The sequence below is a fragment of the Schistocerca nitens genome, chromosome 6, assembly GCF_023898315.1.
Source record: "Schistocerca nitens isolate TAMUIC-IGC-003100 chromosome 6, iqSchNite1.1, whole genome shotgun sequence".
Lineage (NCBI taxonomy): Eukaryota > Metazoa > Arthropoda > Insecta > Orthoptera > Acrididae > Schistocerca > Schistocerca nitens.
This window is the reverse complement of record NC_064619.1, coordinates 199,652,098-199,674,274: the sequence shown is the minus strand read 5'-3', so window position 1 is coordinate 199,674,274 and position 22,177 is coordinate 199,652,098. Positions and strand designations below refer to the sequence as shown.

At 38.3% G+C, this 22,177-nt stretch overlaps 1 protein-coding gene across 1 annotated transcript in view; it reads left to right on the top strand.

The window, feature by feature from the left end:
* LOC126263131 (guanine nucleotide exchange factor subunit Rich) overlaps positions 1-11,847 on the top strand; it is a 321,707-nt gene extending 309,860 nt beyond the window's left edge. Inside the window, exons 22-23 of the mRNA XM_049960154.1 lie at positions 203-391; positions 11,280-11,847. Of these exons, the coding sequence (XP_049816111.1) occupies positions 203-391; positions 11,280-11,736 (646 nt within the window). The 3' untranslated portion in view covers positions 11,737-11,847. The remainder of the gene's footprint in view (positions 1-202; positions 392-11,279) is intronic.
* Positions 11,848-22,177: the final 10,330 nt, after the last annotated feature.

Below are 22,177 nucleotides of genomic sequence, written 5' to 3'. Positions count from 1 at the left end.
TCACATGATGCCGAGTTGTGTCAAAACAGTCTGAACGTTCTGGAAGATAGAACAACACAGTCAGATAGTTGATGCTGATGGTGAAATTTCAGGATCTGTACACTTAAGTGTTATCAGTGACTAAATGTTGCTCTTGATCTGTTTATATGTTCAGTGACTAAATGTTGCTCTTGATCTGTTTATATGTACATTTCTGTTCCAGGTACCTGTTACAATTATTTACAGAAGCCGGCTGCATTGAGTGGGCATTGGTAATATCTGTCTTGCTGCGAGATGCTCTGGCTGTTGTACGTATCACTAACAGCACTCGCTCTACAGAACATTCCTATGAAGCTGTCCTGAGGGTAAAGAATGGTCTTGTTAGTCTGTGTCAGTGGAGCAGCAGTGAATGGTATGGAGTTTCATGTTTATTACTTCTGTATAGAATGGTGTTATAAACAGAAGTTAGAATACAGCTTGTTTGAAAAAGAATGACCTGATTTTAACCATATATATTTGCTGATGGACAAATGCTACAAAAATAAGGACAGATTATAAAAATGTTCGTGAAACCTTGAGTACTTTTCTTAGGTTATTTTGCTATATTTTTCTTGTTTAGTTGCACTGTGGCCCACTGTGGATATTCTGGGAAGCAAATGTGTAGAAAGATGGGCATGGCCTAGAATTGTGGAGAAATGTATTGATTGAGTACTTGCCCACAAAAGGCAGAGGTCCTGAGTTCGAGTCTCAGTCAGGCACACATTTTTAATCTGCCAGGAAGTGCTTTGGTAATATTTATAGCCTCATTCTAAATTAAAATGGTGTCCAGTCAACACAAGCCTTTTTGTATGTTGCAGTGGAACAAGTTTGCCTAAGTAATTGCATTCCGCATACTTTTTGTCATTGTTTTGGGACTGTTCCACATTTAGTGAAAAACATTTGTTATGCCTGTTACCAGTTAACTTCTAGTGATGAAGTGACATTTTGTGTTATCAATAAAGGTTACCTGCATAACATGTTAACAGGAGGACTCCAGAACACAAAGGAAAACATTGACCATGAAATAGATTTATTTAAAATGATGATAACAAAGTGTCCAGAATGAACTATCTTGAAATGAGGTGATTGCCTTTCTCCACAATTTGAGAAGGATTCAGTGACTTCATATTCCAACAGCTTAGACCCCATCAAAATATATTGTAACATTGCACAAACACAGTGTCAGGTTTCCCATCAATCAACTTTTATCACACTTCCACTTGAAGGAATATACTAAGACACTGAATAACGTAGTAATCAGTATAAACACTCGTAAACAAGGTGTACATTAAGATGTAGTCCAAAAGTGAAGTATATATTTGTCACATAAACATTAGAGTGGTCTAGAGCCCAGTGCCTCGGATTATGTAAGGCTGTTTTAACATAACGCAGCACTTGTTGCACCATCTGTGCCAGTGTGAGGCAGCCTCTTTGGGGTACGCCATTGACGCATGCACTGTTTAATTATGCACACTCACTGAAAATGGGTTACAACACTCCTTCCCCCTTGGTGAAAAGTGTTCACTGTGGAGATGTCAATGTATTCATCAGAACAGGATGACTGCTGGAACAAGTGTCATGCCTTCACAGGAGAGGTGATGGAGGTGCCATATCCATGTCCACACCAGGGCAGGCACTCTTGTGATCAAGGCTGCAGAGAAGACAAAGGCAGCAAAGGCGACAGGCTGTGGAGATGGATACGCTAACTATTCTTGCCGGTGGTGGCAGCACTCAGAATGAAGGTGGTGCAGGAGCTGGAGGGGGTGTGGAGCACACTGTGGAGGCAACCATGGGGCCAGCGTAGTCTCCACCACATGGTTGGTCTCGCATAAGCAGAGCTGGTCATAGTGTCATGATACCAAGCCATCGGAGGTGTGCAAAACGTAGAGGTGGCAGTCTTGGTAGTGATCGATGACAACTGGTGTTTACTTAAGGGCACTGGCCAAACCCATGGGCCCAAATGGAAGAGCCCAGATGGAACTGCTGCGAGGCGGGTGCCACCGGGTGGACGAGTATTAGCTATGAAGCTGTGTATGGGGCTGGCAGCTGTGAAGCATGCATCTCCACTGGGCTTCGATCGTCGACTGAAGTGAACCTTTATGAGCTGAAGGATCTGTCGACAGCTTCTTCAGGAGAAGATTATGTGATATATATTTTTTATGTGAGTTTTGAAAGTATGGACCAACTGCTCTGCATCTCCATTGGAGTGAGTGTGAAATGGAGGGTCTGTAACATGCTGGGTGCCACTTATTGTACAAATATCAACAATTTAGGTAAAGACAGATTGCTACTTACCATAAAGAAAACATGTTAAGTTGCAGACAGGCTCAATTAAAAACAGTTACATAAAGCTTTCAGCCACAGCCTTCATCAGTAAAAGAAAGACAAACACCATTCACACGCATAAGCAAGGACACATCATGCACACAAGACTGCCAACTCCAGCATCTCAGGCCGGAATGCAGCTATCATGAGGAATGTAAGCAGCAGTCTGCAGGGGTGCGGAAGGGGAAGGGATAGTAGTGTATGGATGAGGAGAGAGACACACTGTCGTGGAGTGTGCAGGGATTAGATTGCCAGCGGGTACAGTGTCAGGAGGTTGTGGAGAAGGCAGGTGGGGGAAAAAAGGAGAGTAGTGGGGAAGGATGGTGGATATGTTGGCAGAGGGTGGGAGATGGGAAGGGGGAGGAAATGATAGGACAGAGGGAATGGAAACTATTGGGTTGGGGGTGTGGGGACAGTATGTTATTGTAGGCTGAGGCTGGGATAGTTATGGAAATGAAGAATGTGGTGTAAGGGTAGTTCCCATTTACACAGTTCATAAAAGCTGGTGGTGTAAGGAAGGATTCAGATGGCTCAGGTAACAAAGCAGCCACTGAAATCAAGTGTGTTATGTTCAGCTGCATATTTGACACAGGTGGTCTACTTTGCTCTTGGCCACAGTTTGGCAGTAGTCATTCATCCTGGTGGATAGCTGGTTGGTAGTCACACCAATATAAAAAGCATTGCAATGATTGCAGCAGAGCTGGTAAATGATGTGACTGCTTTCACAGGTGTCCCGGCCCCTGATGGGATAGGATAAACATGTAATAGGACTGGAATAGAATGTGCTGGATGGGTGGATTGGGCAGGTTTTGCACCTGGGTCTTCCACAGGGATGGACTAGGATGTTGTAGAGGTTGTGTGGGGGACAAAACACCACTTTAGACAGGGTGGGAAATATCTCGTGTGAGATGTCCCTTATTTCAGGGCATGATGATAGGCAATCAAAGCCCTGGTGAAGGATGTGGTTCGGTTGTTCCAGTCCAGCGTGATACTAGGTGATGAAGGGGACACTCCTTTGTGGCCAATTCTTGGGGATGGTGGGAGGATTGGTGGTGTGAGGGCAAATGGTACGGGAGATCTGTTTGCGGACTTGGTCTCTGGGATAATGCCTTGGTGAGATCCTCAGCATACAGAGCAAGGGAGTTTTTGTCACTGCAGATGTGCTGTCTCTGGGTGGCCAGTCTGTATGGGAGGGATTTTTTGGTGTGAAAGGGATGACAGCTGTCAAAATGCAGGTACTGTAGGTGGTTGATGGATTTAATGTGGGCATAACTGTGGATGGAGCCATCAGAGAGTTGGAGGTCAACATCTAGGAAGGTGGGTTGAGAAGGACCATGTGAAGCAGGTGGGAGAGAGAGGCGTTGAGGTTGTGAATGAACGAAGATAGGGTGTCTTGGCCCTGAGTCCAGATCATGAAGATATCATCAATGAACCTGAACCAGACTAGAGATTTGGTGTTTTAGGAGGCTAGGAAGGTCTTCTCTAGATGGCCCAAAAAAGGTTGGCATAGGATGATGCCATGCAGGTGCATTTTCTTCAAATGAGAAGTAGTTGTGGGTTAGGATAATGTTAGGAAGATGTATGAGGAATGACGTAGTAGGTTTGGAGTCTGAAGGATATTGGGAAAGGTAGTGTCCAATAGTGGTAAGACCATGGGCATGAAAGATGTTGGCGTATAGGGAGGTGAGATCAACAGTGATGAGTAGGGATCCAGTAGGTAAAGAGGTGGGAATTGTGGTGAGTCAGTGAAGGAAGTGGTTGGTGTCTTTGATGTGGGAGGCCAGGTTACAGGCAGTTGGTTGGAGGCGTTGGTCAATGAGGGCTGAAATTCCCATACCTCAGTGTTCCTTTTCACCCATGTTTCTGTAAGCTTTTTAATGCATTTGTGTGTATTTTTACATGGTTTCATGTATCTTTGCATATTTTTACGTGTGTCTGCATATTTTTGCATATCTGTGCATGTGTCTGTGTGTCTCTACATATTTTTATGCATCTTTACGCATCTTTTCCCTTATCCAGTTTTTCTCTCAACCATCAACACCTATTTTGTCCATTTATATATTATTCCTATTGCCTGGACACCATTCCTGCCACAATGGACCCTTGCTCCTTCTTTCTGCACCAGTTCAGAAAAGTATCCAGTTTCCTGGCTAAAACCCAGTCCCACATCCTGTTTCTCAAATGCTGCCTAGAAATCCCACCAAACAGCGTAACTGTAAAGATTCCTTGCTCTGAATCCCATCCCTCCTTTCACAATGACCTACACCTTTTCAGATTCTGTGAATCCCTGGCCCTCACAAACCTGATACCACAAAAACTCATCTCCATGGCACAGGCATCCAAGAACCATGTCTTCTCCCTCTGCAAGACACTATTACATTGTAATCCCTACTCCATACATCACATCTGTGAAACTGAATGGGACCATGGGGGAAGGGGGGGGGGGGGGGGCGGCATGGTGCCTCTCAATGGTTGTTGCACTGTGGGCAGGCTGACACAACTCTAGTATGTCATTGTCAATACCTGGCTAAAAGATGTGGCAGGGGGCCAGCAATTTTGTGTGAGAGAAACCCCAATGGTCCTGGTGGAGAAGACACATGATGTCCCACCACAATGTGAACAGGAACATAACCCAGGGCATTACCTCTTCAGCAGCCAACAATAACACATGATCAAGAACAGAGAGGCAGTGGAAGAAAGTGATAATAATTCATCCTGATCAAATGCTGGATTGGGGCAAACCAGCTACAGAGAAAGGGGATCCAAATTAGCATTTTGTGCTGTGAGGCAGAAGTGAATCTCGTAGTTGTAGCATGACAAAAACTGAGCCCAGTATTGCAGGAAATGGGCTGCTTTGTCTGGAATAGCAGCTGAAGGATGAAAAAGAGAAACCAGAGATTCACGATCAGTAATCAAATCTATAGGAAAAGATGAAAATTTTGAATGCGTACACCATAGCAAGGGCTGCTTTTTTATGTGTGGTTAGTGCTGTTGTGCCTGGTTCAGGGTTTGGGAAGCATATGCAATAGCATGTTCACAACACTCCCTGTATTTGTGAATAAGAACGGTCCCAAGGCCATACTGGGAGACGTCTGTGGCCAAACCAAGATGTTGGCATGGTTGAAAGGTAACAAGCAAAGTACCGAGTGTAACTTTGACTTCAATAGGATAAAAGCATGCTCACAGGCAGGGTACTGTTGAAAAGGAATACCTTTATGTGAGAGAGCACTAAGAGGCTGGACCACTGTGGCCCCATAAGGAAGAAATTTGTTAGTACGCAATCTTTCTGAGAGAGGCCTGCCATTCTTTGACACTGGTAGGATGCAGCAAAGCTACGATGGCATCAACATGCTGGTGTTAAGGTTTGACCCCAGTACACAAGATTTCAAAACCAAGATAGATGACAGATAGCTGAAAAAATTGCTCTTTGTCCAAGTTACATTTCAAACCAGCGGCATCCAGTACTGTGAATAAGGCACAGAGGTTCCACAAGTGTTTGTCTGTTGAGGAACTGGAGACCATAGTCATCCAGGTAGTTAATGCACTCTAGCTCAAAGGCCCCATGAATTGTTCCAAAAATCATTAGAAAATAGCAGAGGCGTTAGCTACACCAAATGCCAGGCGCTGGTGTTGGTGTAACCCAAAGGTGGTATTCACTATGGTGAAGCGTTTGGAATCATAATCCAAGGTAGTTGCAAGTAGGCTTCTCTCAAGTTTATTTTGGAAAAATATTGTTCCCGAGAAAGCTGTGCTAAGACTTCATCCTGATGGGATAAGGAGTATGTATCAATAAGAGACTGTGAATTTATACACATTTTAAAATCGTCACAGGGCTGAAGGTTGCCATTAGGTTTTTTGGGAATTACCAACAGGGTAGACTATTCACTAGACAAGTCATGGGACTGGATAGGTACAAAAAGAAAAAATGGGGGTGTGCCTTCGGTTTCATTGTGATGTTATTCTTGAAATTGGTAGCACACCCTAAACCTTCCTAAAACAATGAGGAAAATTCTGAGCAGAGCACATCTGTATACCAGTTGCACTTGGTCAGAAATAGAGAAACCAAAATTTTTGAAGGTGTTTAACCTAAATAGGTTTTTCACTGCTAGAAAGGTCAAAGGCCAGGCAAATGCTTTATATGCTAAGGGAGTAGAAAATGGTCCCAATATGAGTATTTGTTGTTTGTTGTAACCAAAGAGGGATGGGACAATGCTGATGATCCAAGATCCACATAGATTTGAGAATGTAACAAAGTCACTTCTGCACTCATGTCTGTTTGCATTCTTAACATCTTGTCCATAATATGTTCTACAGTATAAGGTTTGTTTGGGGCTGCCAGCACTTGGGAACATTGTTCATATCCACGGTCGTGTGTGATGAAGGAGATTGAGAGTTGCATGAAACAATAAGGACATTATAGGAGAGGAGCATGTGGCTGCTGTTGTGGCACTGACTGGTGTTGCTGTGTAGCATGGTGCTGCCCCATGTGTCGTGGAAACCATGATTGCATGGCTACAGCATCATCTTCCCACGTGAGCTAACTGAAGGCAGCTGATAAAGAGAACCAGTGGCAGCTACTTCACTCCAAGCTTCTATTTTATTTCAAAAAACTGGGAAGTGTTCAAAACTGTGAGAGAGGGATTTTCACATTGTAAAGCACTTTCACAAACTTCTCTATCAGGGACCAAGCATAAGGCCATGACGTTCCCTGCACAAGCTCTGTACGACTGTTGCAGCCACTTTTGACAATGGTAGAAAATGCGAGCAGCAGTAACATGAGTATGTTTGCAGTGATAAGTAGAGAGCAACTGACGCCTTTCATCAGATGAGAGACTGGCAGGTACCTGAAGATGTGCTGGCTGACACAAAAAGATGCTAAACATGAGGATATATTCATGATAGAAAGAAAGCCTTACGCACATTAGGATCAGTGACACCAAAAGCTTAGAGATGTTGCCAAAGGCATTTTTTGTATGCACCCCAATCTTCCACAGAATCATCATATGGAGGAAATTGTGGGGGTTGTGTCAACAGCAGTGAACCCTGGTGCATCAGTGACGCTGCCAAAGTGATTAGTGCCATGGAGAGAGCTTGCTGGTGATTGGTGAGAGTGCACTGCTGCTCAACAAGATATTCGAGAATTTCTTCCGCTGACATATTGGCCATAGTGAACTGCAAAATGAACACACATTGTCACCAAAAATATTGTAACTTTGCACAAACACAACATCAAAATTCCCACCGACCAACTTTTATCCCGCTTCCACCTGATGGTATATAATAAGAGACCAAATGACATAGTGATCAGTATAGAGACACGTAACCAAGGTGTATGTTAAGGCACAGTCTAACAGTGAAATATATGTTTGTCTCATGAAAATTAGAGCAGCTGAGGGCCCGGTGCGCCGGATGATATGAGGCCATATTTGCGCATGGCACAGCACTTTTTGCGCAATCTGTGCCTATACTTGAAGGCCCATGATGTTAAATTATACCTGATCACTGTGTGGGGTTATAACAGACTGACATAAAAGTGTACGACAATTTCCCAATGACACACTGTCTCAACACTGGACAGGGGTCACAGGACAACAAGATATTTCCCTACATTCTTGTCCTCAAAGATTTTCAGCCGTAATGTGTGGGAATACATGAAGGAATAGGATATTCATCTTTTAGTTCATGACCATAAATGAGCTCAAGCAGAATTATAGCAGCAATGACTTGTATAGATGAAGAAATCTTTCTTGAAGTGTATGGTAAATTTAGTAGTCGTCTAAATGTCGTCCATTCTGCTGGTGGGCGACAACCAGAGCAATTGTGATAACACAGCATACAACTTTAAAGCTTTATAAGTAGTTTGATGTTTAGCTCTTTTTTCTAGAATTTTTCCACCAGTATGCATAAATAGTTTAATCAGGTCATTCTTTTTCGGAAAGCATTACACTAGCAAACTAAATCACCAATGGAAAAATAAATAAAAACCACTGGTTGTGAATAATGATGTTATTTATTCCTAAAGGAAGAGGTATGATTGCAATGAAATGTGAAAAATTTGACATGTGCTATGTGGGAACAAATTAGGACTAGAGGAAGATAGTTCAGAAAATTTAGTGGCATCAATCATGATCATAATTTTCATAGTTAAGATTAATTCAAATAATGTGATGCCTACTTTCAATGTGTGTCCTTTAATGTTATATCTAGCCGACTGTTGTATACATTCTCACATTCTTTTAAAACGTTGATGGTCCTATTTTTCATTAGTTAATTATGAGGGAACAATCTACTGGATGTGGTACATTTAGTGCAGTTCTGTTTGTGTGGTGATCATGAGCTATTGGAGGTCAGTTTCTGGAACAGTAAAAAAGTCTCAAAAATGTCATTTCCTGTTGAATAATTTTCATTAATTAAATTGTTCAGGCCAAATACAAGGCATTCTCAATCATGTCAACTCATCTCAAGATTGACTTTCACAAAACATGTTAAATTATGAAAGTATTTAGACATAGAAAGCATAATTTGGAATTTTAAAAACTCTTCCACCAAACAAGTTTGTTTAATTGAGTAAGTCCTACAAAATTTGTTATCAGTGATGTCTCCTTTGATTTAGATTCACCGGGAAAAGAATTTCTGCCAAAGAAAACTGGCATCCAAGTGACAGTTTGGACTATGATCTCACATAAATGACAGTAATATCAATGAGTCACTGTTAGAATCAGCCAACTCTACAAATACCTAGGTGTAACACTTTATAGGGATATGAAATGGAATGATCACATAGGTTCAGTTGTGGTAGACTTCAGTTTATTGGTAGAATACTGGGGAAGTGCAATCAGTCCACAAAGGAGATTGCTTACAAATCATTTATGCAACCAATTCTAGAATATTGTACAAATGTGTGAGACCCGTAGCAGGTAGATCTAACGGGGGATATTGAACATATACATAGAAGGGCAGCACGAATAGTCACAGGTTGTTTAATCCATGCCAGAGTGTCACAGAGATACAGAAGGTAATGAACCGGATGACTCTTGAAGTTAAACATAAACTATCCCAAAAAAATCTGTTAAAAGTTTCAGGGACCAGCTTTAAATGATTACCCTAGGAATATACTACAACTTCCTATGTATCATTCACAGAGGGATTGTGAGACAAGATTAGAATAATTACTGCACACACAGAGGCATTCAAACACTCATTCTTCCTGCACTCCATACATGAACAGAGCAGGGGGAGACCCTAATAACTGGTACAATGGGATGTACTCTCTGCCACACAGCTCATGGTGGTTTACAGAGTATAGATGTAGATCTAGAGTAGATGTATGTAATTAAGAATGATATTGGATACATTGCTGAGAATGCTCTTCATATTAAAATAAAATCGTGGCAGCGTTTGAGTGGTATGACAAGATCGGGATGAATCATTCCTTGGAACATTTTAATGCAAGGCTTGTGAAATCACTCACCTGAGTCATATATTTCCACATTGATGTGACTGATTTATCAGCACTCAGTTGTTTGTGTTACATGTAGTGTGGACTGCATCTGCACACTTCTAGGAAGCGGTTACTTGCAAGCCCTATTACTGGAGGCATTAAGTTTGACCATTGGAGTATCTTTCCAATCCTAGAGGTTTCTACTGTTTCCCTTAGCCCTTTTTAGCCTTAACCCTTCAACTGCTCTGGACGTGTTAACACGCGCACATTTGTAGCTGTCCCTTTGTGCTCTGAACGTGTTTACATGCACCACCAGTCCTTCTACCTGGTACTCTGAACGTGTCTGCCTCAGTTTCAGCCGGTTTCCATCTCTCTCACAGCCTGTCAGACAATCCTGTGCTGTTCTGCTCTTCTTGTGGTGGAATCCTACTGGAAGGACCCAAGTCTATGCTTCTTGCCATATTGTTAATCTAAAACAACTCATCACAACTAGTTTTGCAGTCACTAATCTACAGCCAGCTATCAGTGCAGTCTGTTGGGGTGATGCTCGCACCTCTCTCATTCAAACGATTCGACCTTCCTCTTAAGTCCAGATGATGCCAGTAAGCTGCACATGTGTGTCCTCTGGGCATGCTGTATTTCAATCTCTCACCTGAATAATTCCAGTAACATTACACACGTCCGATAGCCATCTTGTACTCACACATTCTTCATCTGTAGGAATGGCCATTTTCTGTACTGAAAATAAGCCTGCATAAGGATAAAATTTTAAACATCTCTCACGGGCATGGAGTATTGTGTTGGTAGCATTTAGTCAAGGTTTTCCTGATGATGTAACACTTTCCATTTTCTTCATTATAGAATCTCACATGGGTTCCTTCAGGTAATAAGGCCTTGTTCAGTTTTAATGATTCCAACTGTTTTGACACTAATATCATCCACCTTAAGAGCCTCCATGAAGGATTCTCTGCATAAACAGAAAACCAGCAAAGATGAAAAATTGTTCTGTTGATGATTAAATTACCTTGCTGCTATCATTCCGTCCTGCTATACACACACACACACACACACACACACACACACACACACACACAGACAAGTGGCACAGTATTGAAATGAGTTTTTTCTAATGCCGTTTCTGTCGTACTTCCTAACTATTCTATATTTATTGGATTTTTTTCTCCATTAAGCTTGCAACAACAACATATTACATAACTTTGAATGTATTTAATAATTTAAAATTGAATAACTCATTAGTTTTTTAAAATTTTGATTTATAGCAAATACATTATGTATTGGAGTAATGAATTTTGTATCATGAAAACAGTGTTGTTGTTGGATAGTATAACATGCAAAGTTAATATCATAAATGTATTCCTTTTATAATGGTTTATTGTGTATGTTACCGTGCATATAATGTTGCTCTTGATGACTAGTATTTTTAAACAGTTGCTATTCTCTCTATTTGTTTAATGAAATACTTTTTTCCTGACAGCCTTGGTTATAGGCCTTTCCTGTTAGCTGTGCAGAACCAAGTTCCAGTATTAAGTAAAATCTTGAGCAGCAAACAACAGTATCTGCAACAACAGAAAATATTACAGCAACAGCAACAACAGCAGCAGCATCTTCAGCAGCAACTTCAGCAGAATCCAAGTTCACCCCAATTACTGCCAGCTGTTGCACCTCATTCTAGAAGGGCAAGTTCTAACGTAGATGTCAGCAGCCATCACAGTAGTGGTCAACAAGCAAGAACCTCCCATTCAAGCAGTTCAGGGGGATTCCATGATACGTTAAGAAATGAATTTCACCGTTCAGAGAGGACTCGTGAAAGAAATTTACATTCCGTCTTTGATGCAAGAGGAGCTACTGATGCAGAAAATGAAATACAAGAAACTGATTCCATAGAAGATGGGAAAGAAGAATCTGAGCGATCTGTCTGCACTGTGTCATAGTCCTGGTTGTATTAACATTGTAAAACAAAACACAGTTAGTAAAAGAATGTGTGTTATATTTGTTTGAGTGCTGGCATGTTGTTTTTTGTACAATGTGCAGTGAAATTATCATGTGACGAGTTGGTGTATGGACTTAAAAATTGTATACAAGAAGTTATTTTTTTAAGAAAATGAAAACTTTAAATGATTAACAGCATCTCTTTTACTGCTGTTTTTAAGCAATAATACTTATTGAATTACCATAACTGATTCCTTAACAGGTAGCTATAACATGTAAAACACCATAGTAGTCAAATGTAAAACTATAAATACTTATTTTCTTTTTTTCCTGATGGTGTTGCACATATTCTTTGAGATTAGCAGGTATCAGTTTTACAGTTTCACTTTGCCAGTTATAATATAAACACTGAATATGTATTTGGTAACTTACCATCTTGCTCAGTGACTCTGTGCCTTATCTACATTGGTTTCAATGTGATTACTCTCCAGGAATTATAACAGTATATTTCAGTGCATACTGATTATAATGAGGCTTCTGCATTTTGTTCCTAATCATCCAGAGGTTTGAGTGTAAATACAGTCACACAATTTGTGGAAATGGAGTAAAGACTGTATATTCTCAGCTACTTTTTTATCTTGAAGAGCATGGCATACTTCAACATTTTCTTAATATTTGAATTTTTTCTGCAGGATGTGATTCATCAATAAGTTCTCAGATTATTCACTACAGAAATCAGTGGGATGTATACACTGCTCAGAAGAATTAGGGGGCATGACTTTGGGCATTTGGATATGTTACCAAATTCTATTATCTTTCATAAAGGAACTACACAACAAAACATCATTACATCCTCGATCATTTACATAAAGAGAACTGAAAAGTCTGACTCGTGTCAAAAACAAAGTGAAAACAGTCCTTCATCTCATTGTTCTGGGGGTTTTTCATTGGACTTAGTGCTTCGATAACAAGTATTTGTGAGCATTTATCACTGCCTGACACGTGGCATGCTTCATATATGTCTGTGGAGGTCACACTGTAGTATCCTATCACATTCTTCAATGACAGCACATGAGAGTTTTTCGAGAGTCTGTTGTGGAACAGGACAACCATTAACACTTCTGTCAAGCATGTTCCACATAAGCACAATGCAGCTTAGGTTGGGACTCACTGCGGGCCATTCCATTACTTCATTGTCCAGGCTTCGCAAAGACATCCCTGCTGACGTCCACCACATAGGCTTTGGCATTAGTAGGATTTCAGGGTTAACACATATGCCGTGCCCACCACTTGCTCGAAAAGGATCTGTTCAGTGTACTCCATGGCAGTAAGGTGACTACGGACGATGACGAGATTCATATGATCCGTATGGCTGATTACACTAAAGCCTCCCCACAATATAACAGAGCATAACATCTGGCACACACTGCTCGTCTTGTCTGTGAACATGAACACAGCCATCACCTTGTGTCATAGGATATCTGGACTCATCTGTGACTGACACGTTTCACCAGTAATGGTGTTGCCACTTAACATGGGAAAGACAGAAATGAAGGCAAGCTGCAGTTATGTAAAGTGGGGTACTCAAACAGAATGTCTATGCCATAAGGTCCTTTCTCTTAACATGTTAGTTAATAGCCTGATCGGACATAGTGGCTCTTCTGAGATCATCTTGCAATGCTTTGATGGTATCCGTACAGCGCCATGACTCAGAGATGGCCAGATATCTGTCTTCACGTGGTGTTTTGCAACCTTGTGGAACTTGCCTTGGGTACTGACCTGTCTCCCTGTAGCATGTCCATAATCAATGGATGACACATGGAAAGGTATTGGCATTTGCAGCGACATGACCAAAAGTCTATCCTTTTTGCGTCAAACAGACCGCCCTTCCAACTTGCACTGCATTAAGATGTCGCATTGCATATGCTTGGTTGAATAAAATGTCCACAAATGAGATCTGCCGTCTGTGTACCTCACTAGAAAACACTGGGACGCCAGTACTCGCTTCATTCTGAGGGGTCACCTGGCAGTGTAATGCATAACACAACCAATAGATGGCAATGATTTTAATTGTTGCGTACATTGAAAGCGAAGATTTTAAACCGTGCAATGAGACCACAGGTACCCTTTGCAGCAAAAACTGGACATTGATACATGTGTTCCCCTAATTCTGTTGAGCAGTGTATATAGAATATTCATGGCCCTTGTTTTCAATCTAGTGGTATCCTTTGCTATTGCTACATATACATATGTAGTCACCAGTAGCTGTAATTTCTGTAGGGAATAAGTGATTGACTAATGTATCTGAAGCTGTTCACTGAATATATGTTAGTGTTTTCATTGCTGTCACTGTAATTTATTGAACTGTGTTTTATTTCCACTTTTACATGTGATGTTAATTTCTCATTGAAGACTGGCTTCAGCATATTACATGATGCTGAATGGAATTTTTTAAAACAAAACTGTACTTGACTTCGCTATTTCTCAATCTGTGATGGCATTACTTTCAACAGTCTTAATTCGAAGTACCTGTGTTGTAGCATCTGGCAGTTACCAAATATTGTTAGCCATGAACATTTAAGAAAGCTCTCCATCAAGGGAATACTGAGCAAACCATAATTTTAATGAGCACTAAAACACACAACTTGTTTCACAATGTCAATGAAGTATGGTATAAAAACATTTAATTGTCTATGCTGTAAATATGAATTTTGTTACTTTAATTTGTTTTGTTTAACATAGAACCTTATGATTTCAAGAAGTACAGAATATGTTCTGCTTGAAAGTAAATGATCTCATTTTGTTGAGCCGTTAAAATCTTCATAGCATTTTCGAAATGAAAATATTATATTCATCTTGCTCTGCTCCATTCATGTGTAGCACCAGGTCTTTGTATTTGCTGACAGGTCAGGCAAGAATTCTGACAAAGAAAGGTAGTCATAACTCATCTCCATGGAATTGCGCAAATTCTCACATTGCTGTTAATTTCATATGGGATAAATATGCTATTGCCCTTTTGACAATATAAAAAGCATTAACTTTAGTTACAGCAATAGTGTATTCCCTGCCTGACAATTTTGAATGTATGTGGTATAAATATAACTGTAAAAAATATCTATGTTAAATGTGGTGCAAGTTGTGTTTTAAAGAGGTGACAGATGTTGGAATTTGGTTAACATTTCAATGATAGTTTTCTGGCATTTTGATATAACTTGTAAAAATTACTGTTGCTCATCTGGAAATATGACAGCTTTCATTCACTAATTGTCTTATCCCTTTGTTACAGTTTAACAGCAAATTAATTTCATATCAAAAATAGTATCACATAATTATAAAGTATTTTACCAGATCTGTACCAGACTTCTTGCAAACATTGTACCAGCTGTCAACTGCTACTCCAGGGTACACTCTACTTATAATTGGAATGTTTTTTAATTTTAGTAAATGACCAATCTATCATGTCTGAGTGAGGTGAAATATAACACTAGCAAACCAGTATGTTGTATCTGATTCCATAACAGTATCTCACACGTTAAAGAAGCTTGTAGCACTTTGAGTATTTTGAGAAGTATATATTTCTCCTCACTTTGGGTGTGGTTTCAACTTACATCACAGTTCCTTAACGTATTGCATATGCCAGAATTAAAATTTTCCTAATAATCCTCATACTGCTGTGTTCAGCATTTATCTGCCTCCCTGTTCTTCTTTAGTAAAGTTGTATCATAACTCTTTGTTAGGGGTAGCATAATTATCTTTACAGTGTTCCTTAGATGATATCAATTAAGCCACTTATGTAACTAAAATATTAATGAATTGCCCCACTAAAAGTTTCTAGTGACAATGATGTAGATGTAGAGGTAGTCCACTAACAATTTTCTTCTCTTCTCTAGAATCACCTGAACTTGTGGCATCTGCGAACTACTTTTTAATATAGTCATGCTTCATAAATGTTTCAGAGTATGGGAAACTTATAATCAACATTGCATTTTGTGTCAGAGACTTCCTAAGCTGTTTCCTAAAAATGGCATTTTCATTTTTACAAAGTAGATTGTCTGTACAAAACTGGAGTATTGTTACACTAAAATATTGCTTTCTTGAATTCCATAATTAGTTGTAATGGCTGGCATATTTTGTAATAACCTGACTATAACATTTTGTTTCCCCTCCTTCTTTGTTTTCATGATTGATAAATTACTTGCTTTCAAAGGTTTTTTAATACCCTAGTTGTTCCTTATTTGTTGCTGCACCCAAATCTCTTCTTTTAGACAGACTACTTCCTTTTGGTATGCTATCTTTTTATTTAAATCATACTCACTGTGCATGAACATAAACTTAGTGCATTAAAAAGTCAAATTGGTCCCAAAGTGTGTTGTTTGTGTGCAATCAAGAACCTTCATCTAATAGTACTCATTATTCATCTCTAATGGATAGTAGTTCTGAATGTTCCAGTGCATTCTAAGAAATGTCTTATGTTTACCATCTTTTCTCCTCTAAGTCAAAGTTTAATAGTAGATGTTTCAATTCCAATCCAGACTTCTGCTGTAGTTCACTACTCCAGACTGCACTGTGTGTGTGTGTGTGTGTGTGTGTGTGTGTGTGTGTGTGAGACAGACCATAATATAACATGCCTCCTTGCTTATAACTGAAACCTCTAAAATTACTCTGAAAAATATGAGTCAGACTTTGTACGTGACAGCTCCCACCAGATTTGTTCCATTTGTCGATTTAGTCTCCATACTTCCAATAGACATGTTAGAAATAATGATTATTTATTGGAGTGATGTACAATTAGCATATTGCTGCCCTTCCATTTATTTTAGTCATCATACTTACGTGAATCATGATTTTTCATTGATACTGTGGGGGTTAATTGTGAAGATTTTTGGTCACTTAGGCTTTTGTTTGTAATTTAAGTTTTTATAAAACCAAATGTCAGTATGAATACTGCAGTTCTTTCTTAGTCATGATCCTATTAGAGGCAGTATGTTCAAACCTTTGTGCCACCTTGGAAATGACTTACTTAGCCAATTGTTAGGGACATACATGAACCCCAAACCATGGTGAAATTTGGTTTTTCCACATGCGCAAACTATTGCCAAAGATGAAAGAAATAATAGGTGACACAAAAAAGTTCTTGCACCATGTGAGGTTTCTCATTTCCATTCATGAAAATGTATATATGCCAGTTGGTCCTCTAGCATTTGAGTTTCTTTCATATCTTATCTAAAACTGAAGAAAAATTCCTGATCTTGTTGTCAGTGGTTTCTGACAGTCATGATGAAAACAGCTTTTTGTCTTGCATATATTTTAATTATTTAATATTTTATCAATCACAGTTTGCTACACAGATAAAGGTGCACCTTGGTTTAAAATTGCTTTATTAAGATTATTTGCATGTAGTTAAAACATTATTTATGCAGTTTGTCCCCACCCCACACTACCTTGCCATACCCTGCCTTACAAAATGTTGTAAGACTGGTCCACCCTTCTGTTGAAACTCGTCAGTAAGTTGTGGTGATAATTTAATTTATAATAAATGTGGACAAAATGTCAGCATTTGGTGTTATGCAGTACCAGGTAGTGATTTCCATTTTCTTTGTAAAATGAAAGAGGTTTTATACATAAGTAAAATTTCAACTTTAGATACAAGAAACCAGAGGTATGGCTGTAACACATGCTGCATTATTGATAATATGGCCAATAAAGACAAGAAATGTATTTCATGAACTCCATACATTATGCATATCAGGAAAGACAATTATGATGGGCTAAAGTTATAACTATATACCTGAATCAAAATGTGATATAAACTTGATGACTGATTTCCTGCTTATATGTTCTATGAACGGTTGTGAATTCTCATTACCAAGTGAAGAAATCTAATGATATGAATTACTTGCTCATAATTAGTTACATTATTTGATGTATGTAGGGCTTGAGATTATAAAGTTTCCATTGGATTAATCTTCTACACACACTTTTGCATATTTATCTGAAAATCTAATAATCTGGATGAACAGTATTTGTGTTGTGTTAGGAGGTTTCAAGTTTTCATCCTGATTGTAAAACTAGAGAGAGAATGAAATACGCCTTCAACAGATTTAATACATTGGGCAGTAACCAATGAAATTATGAAGACAGATATTTTAAAGTAATTTATGTATTTAATGAAAAGATTCATACTCAGCTACATAATTTAAGATGTTATAATAACCGCAAACAGATGTTTTACATACATATGGCATTATCTACTCAGGAGTTTTAATCAAAATAATGTAATTGCTCATGTGAAATTTTGTGTTGTGACATACATTTGTTATTTGTTCAGTCATCGTCTTCCCCCCCCCCCCCCCCATCCACCTCACTGTTTCAGTTAATTAATTAATGATTGCAAGATTTAGTACAACAGTTTTCTATAGATACTACTTAGAGTTGGAAAACTGTTGTTTTAATTACATTTAAGCAATTTAACTTGTTAATTACTTATGAAGATATTTAAATAGCATTTTACTTTTGTAGTGAAATAGAGTTTTATTGACAACATAACACTTACTTTGTTTATGGAGTAGTCAGTCATTAGACTTAAGTTCACAGTTCAAGAAGAGTATATATGTATTGAAGGAAAAGAGAGAAAAATTTTAGTGGACACATGAAGAGTTACTCTCCAATCTGTTGCCATAAATCTAATTATTTTATCCTCTACCTAATGAAAATAAAACAGTAAGCATTAAAAAGAGGTTAAAATGTTATTTCATAAAGTTAACTGTTCAGTAGTGTCAAAAAGTTTTGCTTCAAAATTGTGAGGTACATATTTAAGAGGAGTCACCAGTTGACAAAATAATTTACTTTTTTATGTCAAGAGACCATTGTCTGAGACTTACATCCATTTTAATATATACTTGGTATTGTACCTCAAACATTGACTTCAAAGAGTCATTTGTTAGTATGCATGAGGAACATATTTTATCCCGCTAAAATGGTTTCTTATTTGGTGGTAATTTTATGTTCTGAAGAACAAAAATTTCAGTCTTCCCTGTAAGACTGTCTAACAAACTCAGTGTAGTGGATTCAGCTCTTATCAGTAACTTGCTGTTTTTAAGTACATATCTTAAATTGTTGGAACCAAGTACTAATTTTTATAGAGTTTTACTCATGTTGTATACTTTTTATATTGTATATATACAGTTGTTGCAGAATAAAGAAAAGTAATAATTTTTGTAAAAAATATTTCATTTATCATTTCATCAACATTCCTCAGTATTAATTTGTCAAACTTCTTTGGACTTGTACTTACCACTTCTTCATTTTTTAAAAGACCTTTCTTCATGAATAGTGTGACCATTCATAATCAACACTGGTCTGATATCTTGAGGTGAGGAGAGAATTAGGGGAGGGAGATAAGGAGAAAAAAGTAAAGAAACAGCCTAAAATGTGTGAGAATTTTTTTTAATGATATTCAAGATTTAGATAACTAAAAAAAATTTTTTTGCCTTCATCACTCGTATTAGAATCTTCTCTGTTGTCTGGCATAAGCACATATTATCCTTGATCAAGAAGAAAAATATGAAGCAATGCTCCCATAATTAGCAGCCCTGGGCTTTTTCAATATATTGAAAAAGAACCAGCGCAGTCTATCTCACCCTTTTTTACTGCAAACTGCTCTCAAACAAGTGATAGCTAGTCACATTTTTTTATAATGTTGACTTTTAAGTTTGCTTTTTAATTACACCTAGTAACCTATTTCATTTATGAAAATATAATGTGATTCCTGAATCTCTTTTGTAACGGCACCTATTTTCGTTTAAACTTATCTTACCTCGAACTTATTTGTACATATTTTATTCCTTCTTATTTGCATACTTTCTTCCCATGTACATCATCTGCTTCTCACATGCCTTCTGGTCACTTGTAATGGTCAATAATTACAACAGCTGCTGCACTGTATTGCAACCGCTTGCTGTCGTGACCACTGCATATATTTCATCACTGAGATCTGTATTTTGAACTATTCTGTAGATATCGCAACTTCTTGAACGTGTCTTTGAACGTAATATCTAATCCTTTCTTAGGCACTTCTACTCTGTTGTATTCTCCCTATGAACTACTTAAAGTTCTTTTCTACATTTTTACTGTTATTGCTGCAATTCCTTCATTTTATAACTCTTTTCATTATAGACAAAGACATAATGTGTGATACTTTTTCAAAACAGTACGTAAGTTTGAAAGTTCAAATATAAAATTACAGGAGATAACAAAAGCAGGAGATTTAAGCATGCTGAACTTTCTCTTATATGGTCAGAAGCGGAAATGAAAACAAACCGAAGAACATGTCTAAAGCCAAAACGACTGGTATGGACAATGCCAAAGTCAACATGATTAACACAGCCTGGAGTGTAACTATCACAATTGTTTCACAATGCATACAGACGTAAAATCTGAGAATAACTTGAGAATAAACCTGTACTTTGTGTTTTAGTAAACAGGTTTAAATTGCTGTCAATGTGTTTAACATTCAGGATGAAAATAAGACTGAATTACAACAGAAACTGAACCTTTAAAATGCTGTACTCAAACAATTTAGACTCAAGATACACACACTCAAAACTTTAGTTTTGTATGTTAAGTGAGAGAACAGTTTTACTAATATCACACTGAATAAAGTTGGAAAAAATATATCAGTTCATATACCTTAGCAGTGTAATACAGTAGAGTATAAAATGGAACACAGTTTTACCATCTCGCATGAACACTTCTCCGGGATAAAGTTCAGTTAAGACAAAATTCATACTCTACAAGATCTTTTTCATACCATTTACCTCATTCAGTCTAGTGAACTGCATCCAGTCCAACAGTAAACAACAAACTACAGGGTTATTTAAAAAGAAGGACTCAGTTTCATTAATTTTTATATCATAAAATATAAATTTGACCTGAATAAACCTCATACCATTTGAAAATTTGTTACCACTACTAGAACACTGACAGTTGTGTAAACAACTGCTAGAACGCTCACGTCAACATACATCCAGTGTGTGTTGTAAGATGACTATGGTGCTGTGTAAAGTTTTCTGCAGTTTTGATTTTGGAAGCAGTGAGTCTGCAGTTTCAGTGCAGAGGACCTTTCGTCTCCAATGCAGCATTTGCAGTATCTTTAAACTTTAAAACTTCCTGTTTCTGTCTTTGGGTAGATTATTCACATCCAATTTATATTTCATTAAATAAATGTTAATTAGATCAGAAAAGAAGTTTCTTAAGAACTGATTCAGAAAATTAGTAGGGGCAAAACAAAATAATTATGAAATACACCCTTTTGTCCAAATGAAATTATCCCTTGATGAGATTTACATTGAAGCCAGATTGAAATAGTACAGCCATCAAAAAATAATAGTTTCACAAAAAAGACTAGAAAGAACTTGCAAGCAAGAGACCAACAAGAACCAGTGAAGAAATGGATCAATCAAATTAAAAATTATCCACCAGTACAAAGCCTTTATATGCAGCAGTTAATGGACAACAATGCTTACTTGGATAGAAATATGAGGATAGCATTCATTCATCACATCTGGAAACTGGAGGTGGTTCAGGAAGAAGAAAATGACAAATAATACTAGGTCTACAACTTTGCTTCCACCGTTTTTTCTCGAAGTTCAGGACTTTATTGTGAAAAACTTACAAAAAAATTATGATTCATAGTATTGCCCATCGCTGGCCATTACATTCTCCCATCTTTCAGATAGCATATGAATCATGTGGCGGAAGAACTGTGCATCTTTTGTGGGGATCCATGAATCGATTCAATTTTGCACTTGTTCATATGACTGGAAGTGCTGCTCAGCTAGACTGTATGCCACTGATCGGAAAAGGTGGTAGGCAGAGAGAGCAACTTATGGAGAATACGGCGGAAGAGATAGGACTTCTCATTTTAATGTTTGCATGTATATTTTAACGGCATGTATATTTTAACAGCTGAAAGCAAGGGGAAACTACAGCCGTAATTTTTCCCGAGGGCATGCAGCTTTACTGTATGGTTAAATGATGATGGTGTCCTCTTGGGTAAAATATTCCGGTGGTAAAATAGTCCCCCATTCAGATCTCTGGGCAGGGACTACTCAAGAGGACGTAGTTATCAGGAGAAAGAAGACTGGCGTTCTGCGGATCGGAGTGTGGAATGTCAGATCCCTTAATCGGGCAGGTAGGTTAGAAAATTTAAAAAGGGAAATGGATAGGTTAAAGTTAGATATAGTGGGCATTAGTGAAGTTCGGTGGCAGGAGAAACAAGACTTTTAGTCAGGTGATTACAGGGTTATAAATACAAAATCAAATAGGGGTAATGCAGGAGTAGGTTTAATAATGAATAAAAAAAATAGGAGTGCGGGTAAGCTGCTACAAACAGCATAGTGAACGCATTATTGTGGCCAAGATAGACACAAAGCCCATGCCTAC